Source organism: Thermobia domestica, chromosome 2 (genome assembly GCF_964235325.1).
Source record: "Thermobia domestica chromosome 2, izTheDome1.hap1.1, whole genome shotgun sequence".
NCBI classification, from domain to species: Eukaryota; Metazoa; Arthropoda; class Insecta; order Zygentoma; family Lepismatidae; genus Thermobia; species Thermobia domestica.
The window spans coordinates 4,212,927-4,231,062 of NC_137455.1; the positions used below are offsets into that span (position 1 = coordinate 4,212,927).

The 18,136-nt window shown below is 37.2% G+C and overlaps 1 protein-coding gene across 4 annotated transcripts in view; it reads right to left on the reverse strand.

Annotated features, from left to right (window-relative positions):
* Nucleotides 1-216: 216 nt before the first annotated feature.
* Nucleotides 217-18,136, reverse strand: part of LOC145669882 (dipeptidase 1-like) — a 262,183-nt gene continuing 244,263 nt past the window's right edge. For all 4 annotated transcript variants that reach the window (XM_081738231.1, XM_081738244.1, XM_081738232.1 and 1 more), the window contains 2 exons: nucleotides 7,561-7,699; nucleotides 217-807 (listed from right to left, as the gene is read on the reverse strand). In XM_081738231.1, coding sequence (XP_081594357.1) covers nucleotides 673-807; nucleotides 7,561-7,699 — 274 coding nt within the window. In that variant the 3' untranslated portion in view covers nucleotides 217-672. The remainder of the gene's footprint in view (nucleotides 808-7,560; nucleotides 7,700-18,136) is intronic.

The following is an 18,136-nucleotide window of genomic DNA, read 5'->3' on the forward strand; positions in this document are numbered from 1 at the left end:
CATTCTACAACTCTTTTCACATCATTTGCTTGTAATTTTAAACCCATTTTCTTAAGCCAACAGTTTATAAGCGCACGACACAAAGCTAAAGACTTCATTTTGAAAGTCTCTTTTGTTTCCAACTTTAGTTGGATCCATTTAATGAGCTGAGTTTGATTATTTTTTTCGATTTGAAACACAAATTTACAATCAAGCAGAAAATAATCAAAAACTAGATGGTTTTAAGAAATATATATAAGTAAGTAAGAGATATATATAAGTAAGTACCCTTCAGACCATTGTTATTGGTGTGGCCAATTTAACGTGGCCTGCTTGTCTGTCAATCTGCTTCTTTCTCATTCTCACTGCTTAGAATACGAACAAAAATAACTGAATTAACATGAACATCGCAAACTACCCCGCAATATTTTTCGTTTTTTCTTTCAGTGTATCTTTTAATCATAAAAATATTTAAGGTTATAGTAGTGTCTCAGCAACAATTGTGTTGAAGCACAACTTGAGTTACAAAGTTTCACAAGAAAAATATATTTCATTTATTTTGAAGAACCTTCTATTTCACTTGTTAATCACATTGATGGGTGTAATGCTTGGCTGTTGTTTTGTACTTAAACTTCATATGAGTCTTTCGGTGGCCATACACTAAGGCACTATTAACCATTAGTTTGGCAGTCGTCATGATGAGCGGAGTGCTGTAGTGTTATATACACTGTATTCTGAAATGCATTGCAGTTGATCTTCAACAACGTTGTCTTTCGGCAGAATGTCTTCGTAAGGCAATTCTTCTGCAGCTGCTAATTCGTCCCTTACCTATAAAAACGTAATTTATTACTGTCAATTATATCGATCTATACAGTAAAGTTCACAAGTTTTAATTTGAACCATTTCAACACAAAATATGATCTTATACTTTTAATTATTAAAGGAATTAAAAATGGTTCGAGCATCACAAACCACATCACAACACCAATTATTTGCTAATGCCACCCACATATACATGTTAGACCCTTTCTATTTCAAATGTGCCCCTGCTGGTACTGCTGTCCATGTGTTTTTTCCTACACCTCCCATGAAAGAGCAGGGAAAGGTTGCTATGGCCGAGATTCTTCACTAGTTGCATGTGAACAGGGTTACCACAATGAATTATTTCACAGACTTCTCTGTGCTCTGTCTTGTTAGACATTCTAAGTAGCTTACGATCTTCACTCGCCAAGACCAAACGCCTGAATGACAAACTGGCAACACAGCTGAGGTCATTCACTTCTTTCCCTAAAACAAAGGGAAGGTTTTCTCCGTAAGAGGATGGCGGGGGTGAGGCTGAAGTATGTTTCAAACATTTTCCGAGGGAATACTTGAAATAGAAAGGCTCGAAGTACCATTGAAAGCTGCAACAAACGGCAATGAATTATTCGCAGCGTCTGGACCTACATCACACATACGTAATAACAGTCATAAGTTGATTGGCTTATCATATATATATATATATATATATATATATATATATATATATATATATATATATATATATATATATATACAGTATTCTAGCAAAACTACCCCAATACACTAACGAAAGTCATAGGTACGAAATTGGTTAAGACAATTCATACCCCTTCATTCTTTGTTTAAAAGAATTGGTGTTATTCCTTATTAGCAACCAGTCTGACCATATTAAAACAATACAGGTTGCTTGCAATCACAACACTGTTCAGGAAAACAAAGCCTTTGTTTGTAATAAATTGCGTCGATCCTGGGGGCAGGCCCCCCCCCAAAGGTCATGTGGGCCCCCTAGTGTATTTATGAATATGCAATACGTATTTGGCATAATATGAATACAATTTGTCTTAACATCCTCATATATATATACCTTCTGCGTCTGAGTGCTCCCCCCCCCCCAATTTACAGAGAAATCGGCGCCCTTGTTTGTAATATCGGCCTAAGGTTCCTAAACAAGACCACAACTTCCGAAGGAGAACACTGCATCTAGGCCATCCTTCACTGGGAGTACAATCCCTCGTTTTTAGACTTCTAAACTATGCTATGAATATGAGGAGTCGTATAGAGCGACTATGTCGGTCTGTGTTGACGGGGATCAGAGCAAGAGTGGTAAAGTATAATGAAAAGCTTTCTTTTGGAATCGATTCAGCGTCACAAGAGAAGGCTCCATCTCCTTTAGTTCCTTATTAAAACCAAAAGTAGTAAAAATTAACGATTTCAGATTCCAACATTGATCATCATAGAACGAAAACGATGAAGATTGACGTTGTAGTCAACAATCAAATGTTGTCTCTTGCTTGCACCTGTTAACAGGCATTCCTCATACTTTCTTCTAATTTTGTCAATTGTTTGATGCTGTATAGCCTCGTTACAAATTCAGAAAAAAAAAAAAAAACTATCAGGTTGTCTAATAAGTATTCACAGCCTTTGGAAGTATAGGTGGCCTGATTGTCAATCTGCTTTCTTCTCACTGCTCAGAAAAAGACAAAAACAACTGAATTAACATCAGTATCTCAAGTTACCACTCAATACTTAAAGAAAAAAAAAATTCAATGATTGCAATAGAGTCGACGTAGCTTACTTATAGTCCATGTTTTGGATGGCAATAAATCAGAGTTTGCAGTCCTTGAAAGCTATTCCCTTGTCCAGATAGTCTGACAAGAGTAGAGTTGCCATATGTCCATATTTTGTACGGACTGTTTGTACTTTTGAGTCCATGTCCGTGTCCGTATCGTACAAAGCATGAAATAGGAATGAGTCCGCATTTGACTCCCGAAATTTCCGAGTCGGGAGTCGCTAATATCTCGGGCGAGAAGAATTGTTTTCATCATATATTTTAGTTACTATTAATAAAGTAGGTTATCGTATATTTTTAAAAATTTCTCATTTTTCCATTCCAGGGTTCTTTTGGTTAGATTTAATATACGTAATCTAATGGTATGATTTATTATATTTTTGTTAATGAAAAAAATATAAAACATGTTAGTCTCCAATAATGTTTTAAGTATTACAATGAACAATTGTGTGATTACCTAAAATGGTGACTTTTAAGTAAGAAACTTGAAAATATTTATTCTATGGGCACCGTATCTTTGATGAGTCGTCATTTTAAGGCTTGTCCGTATTTTGGATAAAAAAAATTATGGCAACCCTACACAAGGGACGTATGAAAACCGTGACAGATATTTATGAAAATTGGTATCCTGACTAATTGTGGATCGCTAAGCATCGTGGTGATAGTCATTCGGTGCGGAAATTCCTTGTTTACTCGGTACATATAGTCATTCGGTGTGGAAGTGCCTTGTTTACTTGCTACATATAGTAATTCGGTGAGGAAATGCCTTGTTTACTCGCTACATATAGTCATTCGATGCGGAAATGTCTTGTTTACTTGCTATATATAGTAATTCGGTGCGGAAATGCCTTGTTTACTTGCTACATATAATACCGTACATTACAAGTAGGGACTGGGTTAGACTGTACCAGGTTATACTCCAAAAACGCCGAGAAAAGGCAGAAATTGAGAAAGTTGTGAAGGAAATTTAATACCTACGGGAGGGAGACACGTGCCCATGAACACGACATTAGTGTTACACAAATAGTATTGCCATCCCAACACAAATGTACAGTTTTTCTAATAGAACTATACCATTTTATGGCGTTAAAACAATTGGCATAAAACGTGAAAGCATATAAGCAACAGCTGGGTTTTCAGTGTTGCAAAATACGGGAGATACGAGGCTTTAATGTTAAGAAATTATGGGGTCCGTACAATGAAACAAACAAATGTACAACAACAACAAAACTGCAGAAGGAACAAATGTGCAGTAGGGGTAAACCACTGCATGCATAGCATCCAGTGACTGACGAGCTTGATACCTCACATCGAGTGTGCGGCTAGGGTGAGAAATGTACGTATTTTGCCATACTATCTATGGCTTTTCTGTTATATGTATTGGAGTATTAAATATTTTGCGGCTGTATATTACTGGTAACCTGAATTCAGTGTATTTCATCTTCATTGTTGTCTCACATGCTAACTTTTCCTGTACTTTTGACTGACACCTATCACAGGTCATTAACCTTTACGAATCGGTTCTGACGTACTTTCTTGCCATAGATTTGTTACCTTTCGTGCCACAGCTTTTCTGCACCCTTTCCCGACGTTACGCCGCCGTTTCTTTGGTTTGGAAGGTATGTAGGATTTTACACAGTGTTGCAATCCCAAGACAGTTCGTTTTATAGCTTTCGGGAAAAGTTCGAGATATCGATTCCACACAAACGCTATTGGAATTGCTGCGCACAGGAAGACTTGCTGTTCACATTTCAGCATTATCTCACATAGGAACTCTTCTTTCTTCGCCTATTCTAACATGTGCCCTTTTTGGGTCAATCCTGTATCAAGCTCGACAGTCACTGGATGCTGTGCATGCTCTAGTTTACTCCCTACTTCTTGTTGTTGGGCTTTTGTTCGTTTCATTGTACGGACCCCATAATTCTTGACTTTAGAGCATCATATCTCCCTTATTTTGCAACTCTGAAAACCGAGCTTTTACTTGTTTTTGTTTTTACGTTTTATGCCAATTGTTTTAATGCCATAAAATGGTATACGTTTTATGAAAAAAAAGGAAACTATAAGTTTGTGTTGAGACGGCAACACTGCTTGTGCGACACTACTATCGTGTTCATGGTCACGTGTCCCTCTTAGGTTACCTGTACAAATTTTTCACTTTCTCCTTTTTCCCGGCGTTGTTGGGGTGGTCTATAACTTGGCACAGCCTCAGCCTTGGTATATGTACGGTATTATATGTAGCGGGTAAACAAGACATTTCCCCACCGAGTGACTATCACCACGATGATTAGTGATCCACAATTAGTCAGGGTATCAATTTTCATAAATATCTAGTTATCACAGTTCTCGTACGTTCCTTGTCAGCTGTAAAACTTGAAACTCGGGTGTCATGTGGTTCGAAATATTGAACATTAAATTACTATTATGCTAAATTAAACAAGTTAACACCCCCTTTTTGACATGAAAGAGGCTTTATGTAGTTTTTCTTCTGTGCTTAAACCTGTAATGAAAATATTTATGAGTAATTTATTAAGCAGATAGATATGTCAATATGCATGGAAAAGAAAAGCAGGAACTTTACCTTGTACATCAAACATTTATTCAATGTAGTCCATTAGGGGCAAAAAATTACACAGTCATTTCCATGAGATTATATCTCACACTAAGAAAAATATACTAGTAAAAATATAAGAGAGAATTTTTATTGCAATTTAAACTTTTTCTCACATGAATGCACATATAGGTGGATTGGACAAGATGGGTCTATTTGGAGGTCCCCACTATCACACCACTGGACTACTACTTATTGGGTTTCGTAAAGAATCAAATTAAGGTTACAAACCTACAGAACTTGAAGACACTCATTCGCAATGCATTTGAATATATCACAATGGAGTTCTTGGAGCATACACGGAGAGAAATTTAATACCGACTGGAATTTGTTCGTGCCACTAGGGGAGCACACACTGACGTGTATCCGAAAACAAAACTATGACTTTACTTGTTGCATGTGGAAAACTGTTATCACCAAGTATATGTAGTTTTAAAGTTGTAAAGAGAATTTGTGGACATACGGTATATGAAGCTTGAAATTCTTTGACAGAATTCCTGAAGACAAAAGGTTTTGAACTGAATAATAACACGAATTCCTACTTTCAATTGGCATTTAATTTCTTTATGGATATGGTTTTGATATGTTAATGTTGATTCTAGATCAGTTTCCCAACCTTTTTCAACTTGCGGCACACTACAAGTGTAACTTGAATTCTCGCGGCACACTCATATATATTATTTGTATGTATAAAATACCGTGATATTTTTTCTCTGATTAGGCCTACTGATCTCACAGAGAAGAAAGCTCGATGACTGGTTTTCCTTTGTGGTAAATCATTATGCTTATTGTTCATTCTAATATAAAAATAGTAAACAATTGCAGTGAAATATAGGACACGGGTTTTTTAAAAATCCACTTTGTCTTTCGAAAACCGTATCCAACCTTCCACTAAAAGAGAGGATCACTAAATAACGAACGAATAAACAAATCTCTTGTACTTTTAAAACACAAATGTAGGTCATTTTTACGCATTTTTGCTTTGTCAAAAGGATTGAATGATACTTTAAAATTTAAAGTTACGAAATAAACTGCAACAACAATGAAGCAATAATGGTCATGACAATGATAACAAAAACTTTTCTCAACGTTAAAAATGTACAGAAAAGTAACACAGTATGAAACCTTCGTAGATTCATAGTAGAGGTTCATAGTAATGTGAAATACAAATATACAGTTTTCCATATGTCTTGCAATTTGATTCGTATAGAATTAACAATTTTGTTTCGATTTCCTCGCGGCACACCAGCGACCTATTCGCGGCACACCAGTGTGCCGCGGCACACCGGTTGGGAAACGCTGTTCTAGATATTTGAAAGTTTTCACTTTGTCAAAAGTATTACTTTATTATTTTAACATATCCATAATTTGTAGTATTATGAGCACGGCAAACTCTCATAAATCTAGTTCTCTCTGCATTTACTTCTAAGTTTATGCCCCTGCAAACATTTAATGAAACCTCTGCATTTCTTTTTATTGTTCTCCTATCAGATATACATAAAAAAATCACCATACGCCATAACCTGGTGAATACCATATAGTTCTAGTCCCTGGTTGTTATCTTTGATTTTCCTTATAGCGTATTCCAGAACAAAGTTGAATAATAATGGCGTCAACGCATCTCCTTCTTTCAGGTCAGTCTCGACGTGAAAGCTCGTGGACAAGAATTTTCCTACCCGGACTTCACTTTGGGATCAATTAAAACACATTTTAATTTATCTAACTAGCTTTTCCGGTATGCTAAATTCTTTAAGAATGTGGTGCACCTCTAGTCAGAAAACTTAAGACTGCCATCCAGAGATTAAATCGGAAAACACTACCCTAGACCCTTGCGAATTCCTTTTAGATTTGGGTAATTTTTCCTGAATTTTTGCCACAGCCAGGGATGGAAATTAAATGATAATCTTGCAGTTTGTATATAAAGTATCGTTCTAGATAAACAAAGCAACTACAATACAGAAGCTTACGGTGATTTTAAGTCGAAAATTTGATACATTATTTATATTTTTAAAGCGAAATGATTAAAAAAAGCAAGGGAATTAGGGGGCAATATTATAACCACAAATAAACTTCAATGATTAGCCATCTGCTTTCTCTGGTAATAACATCTCTGCATTTCTTTCTATTGTCCTCATATCATCTACCAACACTTACGAAAGAAGTGAAATTGGGAGTAGAAGTGCAAAGTGGAAACTGTTGGATAAATTGTTAGTTCGCCAACACACACTTGAAACTACACAGACATTGGCGAAACTTATTTTTCAGCTGTATTGTTGCAATCACAACGTCAAACAAACCCGTCCATTATCATATCAAGCATGCTGCTGGGGAAGGCTACTAGGGTATTTGTTATTAACGGTTCAAAATGAGAAATGTTCCTCACCTGTTCAACCTCTTGGAAGACCCGTATCAAGTTGAGTCCAGCTAATTTCTTCAAATTATCGGCTGTCCAAGAGGGGTCATTCGAGAGCTCCTCAAACAAGTCAATATATTTTGACACATCTTCTAGTCCTTCAGGAAGACTGGAAAATAATAATGAAATCGTTAATTTAATAACACAAAGGAAAGTGTCTAGGAAGGAAGTTCCTTAAACGAATATTTAATTATGCCACGATTGAATATTCAAGTAATTTAATAAATTCAGTAAGAAACCAGTTGGGAACGAACTTATAAAGAATGGAGTTATGGAGCGGCTTAGATGTAAAAGTAAATCTTTTTATCCGCACCTTCTTCTGTTTCTCGCAAAAGTTCGGAAAATAACTCTCTAGGACTTACAGTTCTCGAAATATGGCTGCTTAAATATCTAGGTAGAAAGTTTTGGCCAATATCTGGGGAACGGTGGCCAGTTGTCCAGTGGCCACCGGTTACTATTTGGTACGAAGATGTTCATCAATCTCTTAGGTATTGATTAACGCCAAAATGATGTCTCTATGACTTATGGTTCCCGAGATATGGCTCCTTAAATCTTCGGAATTCGGAACTTTTTTGGCCAATATTTCGGGAACGGTAAGTCACAGAGAAATGATATTTGTGTTATTCAATACCTAAAAGCATGGTACATATTTTGGTATTGATATTAACTGGTGGCCACTGACCAAATCAGTGGCCACCGATTATTATTTGGTAGTAATCAACACCAATATCGCCAATATCTCGAAAACGGTAAGAGTGCCGAAAAATTCCATCACTTTCTCAAATAGCTTTTGATGCTCTATCGCATAGATGGCTAAAAATTGAAAAAAATCGGAAACAACAGACAGGCACACAGACATAGAGAATTCAGTAACGATCTTTTTAAGTTCGTTGAAAATAATGGAATATTTTCTCAATGTATATACAAATATGTTCGTTTAACTCTTTTTACAATTTAAGTCTCCGAGAGGCGTAATAGTTCCGGAGAAAAGTAGTCACTATTTCTGAGCTATGACTGCTATACTTATGCATGTTTTGAAAGATCGTCGAATTATTAGCGATTATCAAATTATATAGATTTGAAAACAATTCTTTGTGAACATTAATAAAATAAAAATGGATGAAATCTTTAAGTTAATGTCACATGATTCTGCTCTTTATGCTAAACGAGACAGAAGATTAATGAAGATGATTTTAAAATAATTGGTGGAATGTGAGTGTGGGAGGAAACAGGAGAACCTCCAGGAAATCCACGGAAACTATATCCACCACAAACTCACTTAGCCTGAAATCGAACCAGAAACACCTAGCGCCAAAGGCCTGCTCTCTACCACTGAGCCACAGTGCTTCTCTTAGTGACATTAATAATGTCTGTTCCATAGTATTCAGTAGATAGTAGATTGCTATACTCATACATGTCTCAGGAGGAACGGTGGGTCAGAGGCAGACCGCTTATCTCTGGTGCGTGAGGTCTATGCTTCGATCCGTGGCCAAGCAAGTTTGTGGTGGACAACATTCTGTCCGTGGGTTTTCTTGCGGGGTACTACCTTTTCTCCCACATAGTCATTCCACCAATTCTTCCATCATTAATTTCCCTTAACCATCGTCTCCCTTAGACTAAAAGACTTAATCGTAGGACGTTAAATTGAAGTATTTAGTTTCCAACTTGTCTGAGACCGTCATCTATTGAACAGACGTTACGCAGACTTCCATTTGAAGTAGGTATCCCAACCTTCTCCCTACCTATAATATTGGTACTGTGCGAGTCTCGTAGCATATCAGTAAGGCATGTAGGCAATTCAGACATTTTATGGCTAAATCTTATTATTTTTGCATTGTGGTTACTCAGTAGAAATGCATAATTTAGACCAATTCTGTACACTTAACTCCGAAATTGTGGCCTTTTGTGCTTAGGAATAGTTGAATGTACTCGATCCAACCAACATTTGTCTGAGATTGAGTTAAAGCAATGATTATCATCATCATCATCATAGGTATTCTGTCATTATTTACAGGTCATTTGCTGCAGTTGAGAAGCTTCCATGCTCCACGATCTTCCGCTAACTTCGCCTTCGCGTACGATTTTTGTCTTTTGGTATTGTCCATCAATTGTAGTCTCCTTCGCCTTCTCCCTCTCTTTCCTGCCACCATACCCTCTACCACGTCCCCCATAATAAGTTCCTTCTTAGCCAATATCCCAACCAGTTTCTCCTCTTCTTAAGAATATTTAAAATTGTTGCTTTCTTCCCCACCATTTCTAACTCCCTCTTATTCGTTTAAGCTTCCAGTCATTTTCCTTCATTTATGCGTAATGTCTGTAAAACAAAGTAAACTATAATTTGCTATTTTCCTAATCTTTCCATGTACAGCAGTACTTCGCCGACACTGAGTTTGTGCTCGGTGTGCGTAGTGCATATTCAGGTGTTTTGCAAGCTCAGTAAAGCGACCAACACTGAAGCCAACATTATAGCTACGATTGGAAACGAAGACAATAATTGAAAGGCTATACAATAAAGCTCGTCTATAATCCAAGCAAATCGTAAAAAAAAAAATCGTACTGTAAATATTTTAAGTGAATTAATGACGGAAGTGTTCTTATTTTTCATCTGGAATTTAGCGTCCCTTTTTAACAACGAGGCTCTATCAGACGTGGACCTATAGTTTGACGTCGGATACAAACCAAATGAGCTCCAACCTTGAATCGAACCCAAGTCTCCCGTACCAAATTCTCCTACGCTAAAGGAGTTGCCAAGAGGAAGCTTTTAAGCGTAAAATTGTTTAATTGGAGAAATGTCTGGATAAAGATTACAGTAAGATCATCACGTTTCGCTTCCTTTGTAACTAAATTCTGTTAAATTTTACATATGATTTAAGAAGTATTTAGCCTTTTTATTCAGTTTCTCTTAAGGATGCGCACGAGACAAGATTTGAGACTGTCTTGTCTCGAAAATGTGCTATAAAAGTGATGTCTCGACTCGGAAAATATATATTTTTCTATTGGAAGAGCTGTGTCTCGACTCGAATTTTGTCATAAAAATTCTGTCTCGACTCGTCTCGTGCGCATCCCTAGTTTCTTTGCAGCATTAAGATACTTTCTAAGGACATCCGGTGGAAACACTGTTACTCTTGGGGGCGCCAGGGTCATAACTTGTGAAGGGCCAGGTGGCAACTGCCTCCCAAAACAAGCTCCTCGCCCTTCTAGCGGAGCCCACTTTAAGGCAAAATTTTCTTACTCCATATACGATAAGAACATGAAATTATAAATGAAACATCAAACAGGTTCACTACACTACATGAACAAAACAGCAAACAAAAGGTAAATAAAACAAAAATGAGTCGTGAGTACATTTCAGTAAAAGTGTCTACTATTAGGGGCCCTTGAAATAATATTTATTCGTATGCCTTTGAGATTTGTCAATATTGTCCCCTTAATTAATTTGTCAGGTATGGAACGGGTCCAGGGGCGTGTTGGAGCGCCCACAGGCTCCGAGGAACCACAAAGAGTAAGAGAAAGATGGAAAGACGGGACCTATTTTCGAATTTTGAGGGAGGGCCCAAAACAACTTTTTCTAGGGGACCCAAATATTATATTAATGCTATGCGCCCCCAGAAAAAATCTAAGTTACGGCTCTGTTGGGGGGTTAACTTTTTCTGGACGTTTTTCTCAAAACACGACTCAGGTGATTTTATTCATATTTCATGTATAAATACATTATTATGAGCCATGGAGTAAGTCACTTCTTTAAAAAAAAATACAAAAATACAAAATTTACACCTGAAAAAAGTTTTTTTTTTTTTTTTGGCAATTTCCTGAAAAACAAATCAAAAGCTTTCGGCCGTATTTTATAAATACAAATTTCATTACTAACTGACTACGTGACTGTTTATTTTCATTTGGTAGTAGTAAGTAGGAACAGGTTATAGGTTTTGGATTTAACAGCAGGGCGGTTCAGGAGAAGCATGAATCTGACAACAACATAATTATACGAATACTGAGCTCATTTTCTTTGGAAAAAAAGCGTAGCTAATGATACAAAGTTATTAAATGAATCATAAAGTAACAACTGATACGACTACTGATATGAACAAAGGAAAAACAGTCCCTGAACGATTTCAGGAAAAATGATAAAAATCTTCACGTTACCGCTAAACTGATCAATACTAATTAAATCCTCTGAAAGGTTGGATTTTATCCGGCAACATTGTTGATTATGTAGTCCGTTTTAATAAAGAGAAAATGAAAGAAATTAATTGAGACGTATTGTTTGTCAAAGTACACTTGTACACAAAATTTCGGAATTCTTCCATCTGTCGCGTCGGGACAAAGTTTTGAACAAATGAAATGACTTTTCTTAAAATTAGGTCACACCAGGCCCGTAGCCAGCCCAAAAATGTAAGGGGGGCCGGTAGAAGTTACGGGGGGCCCGATCCAACCATATTATAGTTCATCACCATATTATTGTTCATTTGCAAGCCTACCATGAAACTTTTAGGGGGGGCAGTGAAAATTTAGGGGGGGAGCCCCCTAGCTCCCCGTGGATACGGGCTTGGGTCACACGGTGTGATCTTTAGGCTAATGGACACGGATAATTAATTGAAGTAAAATAAATGTAGAGGGAAGATTGGGTAAATTATATTGTGGGAGAAAAGGGGAGAACCCCGAGAAAACTCTCAGAAGGATCTTGTCCAGCACAAACATATGAAAGAGTGATTACACCATTACACCATAGCAGCCAAAAAGTTCCAGAAATTTTGTTGCACCTCTTTATTGCCACAATATAAGTACACATTCACCTAATCGCCTTCAAAGTAAGGGGCGAGGTGGCTCAGTGATAGAGCGTTCACCTCCGGTGCTTGGGGTCCCTGGTTCGATTCCAGCTCGCGCCGTGTGGACTTCGTGGTGGACAAACACCGTGCTCGTGGGTTTTCCCGGGGTTCTCCCGTTTCCTCCCACTTTCTTCATTACACCACTTCATTCATTACTCATCATCACCGTCTCCTTTAGCCTAAGCGGCATAACCGTGGGACGTAAAACTCAAAGATTTCATTTCATTATTTTGCCTTCAAAGTAGCATCTTCGGAACACACGCACTTGCTGAACTGCTTTTGCCATTGCTGGAAACACAGACAAAAGTCTTTTTTTTGGTATCTTCCCAAGTTCAGCTGTCACGTTGGTTTCGATCGTCGTCTAAGGTGTCGATACGGGTACCTTTCAGGCCATTTTTCTTTAAAGCATTGTCACCAGGCTATCGAAGTCTTTGAATGAAGTTCACCCATGAACTTGATGTTTGCGCGTTGCTTGAATACGACATTAGCGTAGCTGGACAGAGGAGTAACTGATGATCTATTGTCGCAATCATAAAATTACTGTTTATGACCTGTTCACACTTGTCAATTTCATAAGTAGACGACCTAAGGACTCTGCTGTACAAGTGTCTTTGTGATTGCATTACAAGTGTCAAAACAACAGCAACACTTCGGGAAATTTTTGATTGCCCTGGTAGTTCACTGGAGGCATCAACAGTGAGGCTATTTGCTCCCGAGACGATAAGGAAAACGGCCGACACACGCTGTACATTAAAAATTTATAATAAAACTTCTTATAAAGTGTATTTTAAATTAAAGTACCACAAAATAAGACATTAAAAACAGGAACAAGACTAAAAATTAAACCACAGATCGAAAAAGATGTAAAAGAACAAAATGCATTGATTTGATTTTTAGTTTACCGTCCCTTTTAGCAGCGAGTTTATATGAGACGTAAACCTACAGTTTTAACATGGAATCTGATCCACAATCTCCCGCCGGGAATCTTACCCGGGTCTCCCACGCCAAAGGCGCGTACGCTAACCGCTTAGCCACCAGGGAGCTCGACAAAATGCATGTAGTACTGGACTTGTCCATCTTCAGCTGATTAGTCAGGAAAGATTTTTGTGGTTCTAGGTTCAGAACTCGTGACCCCTGTCCCAGGAACTATGATCCAGGGATACATAATACCAGCCCCTTTAAATTCTGGCAAGAGCACTCTGCCCTTGACCTTCAATTTTGAAAATGGGTGCATAAAACCACTCCTTACATTTTGGAAATTTATGGGACTAAAAATCTGGTAGGGTAGGATAGACCATGGCAGGAGCGGATCCGGGATATGATCAAGGGAGGGGCTAAACCATATTTTGCCGTTTTATCCAGTGTAAAGTAGGATTGAAGCCCATTTTATACAGTGTATACCTGAGCGTCAAGGAGGGGCTATAGCCCCTATAGCTCCCTCCTTGGATCCGCCACTGGACCATGGCATATACCTCTGAAAGTTTGGGTGGTCTCTCACGTTCTATTCTATGGGTAAAAAATTGCCAAAAATCAAATTTGGGAGGTTTTTGAACTATTTTATAGTTTTTGATGAAATTTTATTGAATTATATGGTCTTATGGAATTATACATGAGACAATTCTCTTTTATAGTACATAAGTAATACATGTAGTATCCTCTTTTATAGAGTGAAAGTAGTGTTTGACAGCGTGAAGCTGTTTTCTGCAATCAGTTAAGCCTCTCAAGAATATATATTCCACCTCCACTCTAATCTATCTAATAGGAACGGAAGTACTAGAAATTTACTACTTCCAGTTTAAATATTAATTGAGAAAGGATCACATAATACAAATCAAACTCCTTTACGTGGTTTACACGTGGCAATGGTACTTTTTACACCAGCTATGTCTGTTCGTACATCCATCCTCTGTCGACAGGTATCAGAACGAAAACGGCAAGAGATATCGAGAAACAGCTATTAGCAATCGTCCCAAGAACAGGTTTTTATCTCCATCCACCTTCTATTCAAGCCGAAAGTGGTTAAAATTAACCATTTTTTGTTTCAGCGTTTCTCGTCATAGAACGGAAACGGTAACAGATTTTGAGAAGTGATTTTTTTGCAATCGATTCAGTCTCTAGAAATAACATGTCATTACCCCTATTAATACTCTACTAAAACCGGAAGTGGTTTAAATTTACTAATACACTTGGTTTCAATACTGATTTTCCCAGAGCAAGAACGGAAAATAATACATCGAGAAGCTGTTTTTCGCAATCGATTGAGCGTCCTAAGAGTAGATTCAATATCCTACGTTAATCTTCCATTCAAACCGGAAGTGGTAGAAATGAACAATTTCCGGTCTCAAGGTTAGTCGCCATAGAACAGAAACGGTAATAGATAGAGAAGCCAAGATAGAGAAGATGATAATGTCTGATGAAGCCAAAGTATTATTTAGCGAAACTTCCACACGTATGTAGTTTTTAAAAGTGAATATACAGTATTGTTTTGCTTAGCAAATAGTTTCTTTGTGTTTAATAAAGAAGCTTTTTTGTTTTTGTTTTTAAGGGGGCTGACTACTAAATATTTTTCAACACCTAACAATATTTCTTTTGCCCGTTTTTCGTAAATGAAAAGAGATAACGAAATGTAACTTACAACAATAATAGATAATGTTATTCTACACCCGAAAATACCAATCGGAAGAATTACCAGTGTTGCCGTCCATAGAAATTACAGTGTGTCCAGAATTTGAATTACCCAAACATCTAGGTTAAGGCAGCGACTAGAAAAATGAACTCAATTGTAGTTGATGACTTATCATGTTATCTTGGTTCCTTGTTAACTACTTTTTAAATAATGTTTGTATTTATGTTGTAATAACTTATTTATTTTGTAATAACTTATGCAAGTTATTACAAAATAAATACAAATATTATTTAAAAATCAGTTAACAAGGAACCAACACAACATGGTTAGTCATCAAGTACCGTTCAGTTCAAATTTCTAGTCGCTGCCTTAACCTAGATATTTGGGTAATTCAAATTCTGGACACACTGTAATTTCTATGGATGGAAACACTGGTAATTCTTCCGATTGGTATTTTCGGGTGTAGAATAACATTATCTATTATTGTTGTAAGTTACATTTCATTATCCCTTTTCATTTACGAAAAACGGGCAAAAGAAAAATTGTTAGGTTTTGAAAAATATTTAATAGTCTACCTCATTGAAGAATCGATTCAGCGTCTCAAGAGATCATACCATCACCAGCCTTAGAATCTACCAAAACTGGAAGTACTTGAAATTTAGTAGTATTTCGTTTCAATACTACTGTTGTCACAGAGCAAAAACAGTATGATATAGCAAGTAAGATCTTTTAGACAGGGATTCAGAGTCCGAGGAACAGATTCTCTCTCTGATCTTATTAATCTTATTAATCTACTATTTATAAATATACTACTTCAAGATTGTGTATTGAATTCGCATAGTTCGGAATTCTACCTAGTTTCACACTGTCAAACGAAACTCACTTGCCAAGGTTTATAACTACTTTAATTATTTAAGCCTGCTCAAATGTAACATTGTCAAGTAAGTATTCCTTGGTCCGAAACAGAGAGGCGTGGGTCAATGCAAACTTGACTCATGACTCACTGACTCACGACCTACCGTGACCAAATCCGACCCCCCACCTACCATGACCCCGCTCTGATCCACCAACCACCAAAACCCATCGTCATCAACTCTGACCCATGATCCATGCTCTCCTCTTCACTGACTAAAGAGTTTGTTTGCACTTGTAATATAACAAGGCTGTGAAATTATCAGTAATCGGAGTTTGAATTTCTACGTCTAATCTCTCAAGCACCGCTCTGTTACAATATCAGCGGATCTCACTTTTACGATATAAAATTGTAAAATGTTTGTCATGGGACAAATTTCAATTTAATTATCACATAATTATTTGCTTGTTGAATTACGTACACTTTTCAGAGGAACTAACTAACTAACTCTATGGTCTATAGTACCCAGATGTTCACTGCCGCGTTCACAAAAGCTCTTCACTGGCTTCTATCCTTAGCCAACTGGATCCAGTTTCTACTTTGTATTCCTATTTCTGCGAGATCCATCTTAATATTGTCCTCCCATCTGCGCCTAGGTCTTCCTAATGGTCGTTTTCCGATTGGTCTTCCAGTCAAGACTTTGAAAGCGTTCCTACTTTCTTCCGTCCTAGCTACATGACTTGTCCACCTAAGCTTCTAGACTTGATGATCCTAACAATGTTTGGTAAGTCGTATAAATTATGTAGTTCCTCGTTATGAAGTTTCTGCCATTCCCCATTCCCGTTCCTCTTGGGTCCGAATATTCTTCTCAGGATCTTGTTCTCAAATACTTTCAGTCTATGTTCTTCCCTCAAAGTAAGCGACCATGTTTCGCAACCATACAGAACAACAGGCATGATTGTCGTTTTATATATTTTAAGCTTCAACTTTTCAGAAGAAAATAGGATGAAATCGAAAGTTTCAAATCAAGGTAAAGCAGACCAACGTAAAGGGAAAAAAATACATGTAAAATTCGACTGTGTCTCCAAAGACAAATAGTAAGTCCTATTGCTATTATTACAATTACAAATATCAATATCCAAAAGTACATGTTTTTTTTTTTTTTTTAACTTAACTATGAAATCTTTTGTCGTCGCGAATTCTGTCGAGGAATTTGAAGCTTAAAATATACAAAACGATAATTATGCCTGTTGTTCTGTATGGCTGCGAAACATGGTCGCTTACTCTGGGGGAAGAACATAGACTGAAAGTATTTGAGAACAAGATCCTGAGACGAATATTCGGACCCAAGAGGAACGGGAATGGGGAATGGCGGAAACTTCATAATGAGGAACTACATAAGTTATATGGTTTACCCAACATTGTTAGAGTCGTCAAGTCTAGAAGGCTTAGGTGGGCGGGTCATGTAGCTAGAATGGAAGAAAGTAGAAACGCTTTCAAAGTCTTGACTGGAAGACCAATCGGAAGACGGCCATTAGGAAGACCTAGGCGCAGATGGGAGGACAATATTAAGATGGATCTCTCAGAGATTGGAATACAAAGTAGAAACTGGATCCAATTGGCTAAGGATAGAAGTCAGTGGAGAGCTTTTGTGAACGCGGCATTGATCCTCCGGGTTCCATAGGCCATAGAGTTAGAGAGTTACTTAACTATACTCATCTTAGGTGAGTAAATAAAAACAAATGAAAACGGACGAGAAATGGAGGCCTAGTGAATTTCATCAGTGTTCAGAAAATGCTGTCTACAATGCACTAAGCAGAGTGGGTCAGTGAGTTGTAGTAGATTGGTAGGTCAGAGTCGGTCGGTGAGTCTTGAGGTGAGACGGTGATGTCAGAGTAGGACGGTAGGCCAGAGTGGGTCGGTGGATCAGAGTGGGTCACAGTGGGTGATGGATCGAATAGGGTCACATCCTATTGACATATGATCCACTGACCAACTCCATCTCTGGTCCGAAAATGGAACGTCAGAAATGTTCATATGTACTTTATATATATATATATATATATATATATATATATATATATATATATATATATATATATATATATATATATATATATATATGGCACAAGTTGACAATAATTTATAACAATAATAATTTGTTAGTTTATATCATCCTGCAATACTTTTTTCTAATTTAGATTTTCATCATATTAATTACAATTATTAGATCTATTGCTT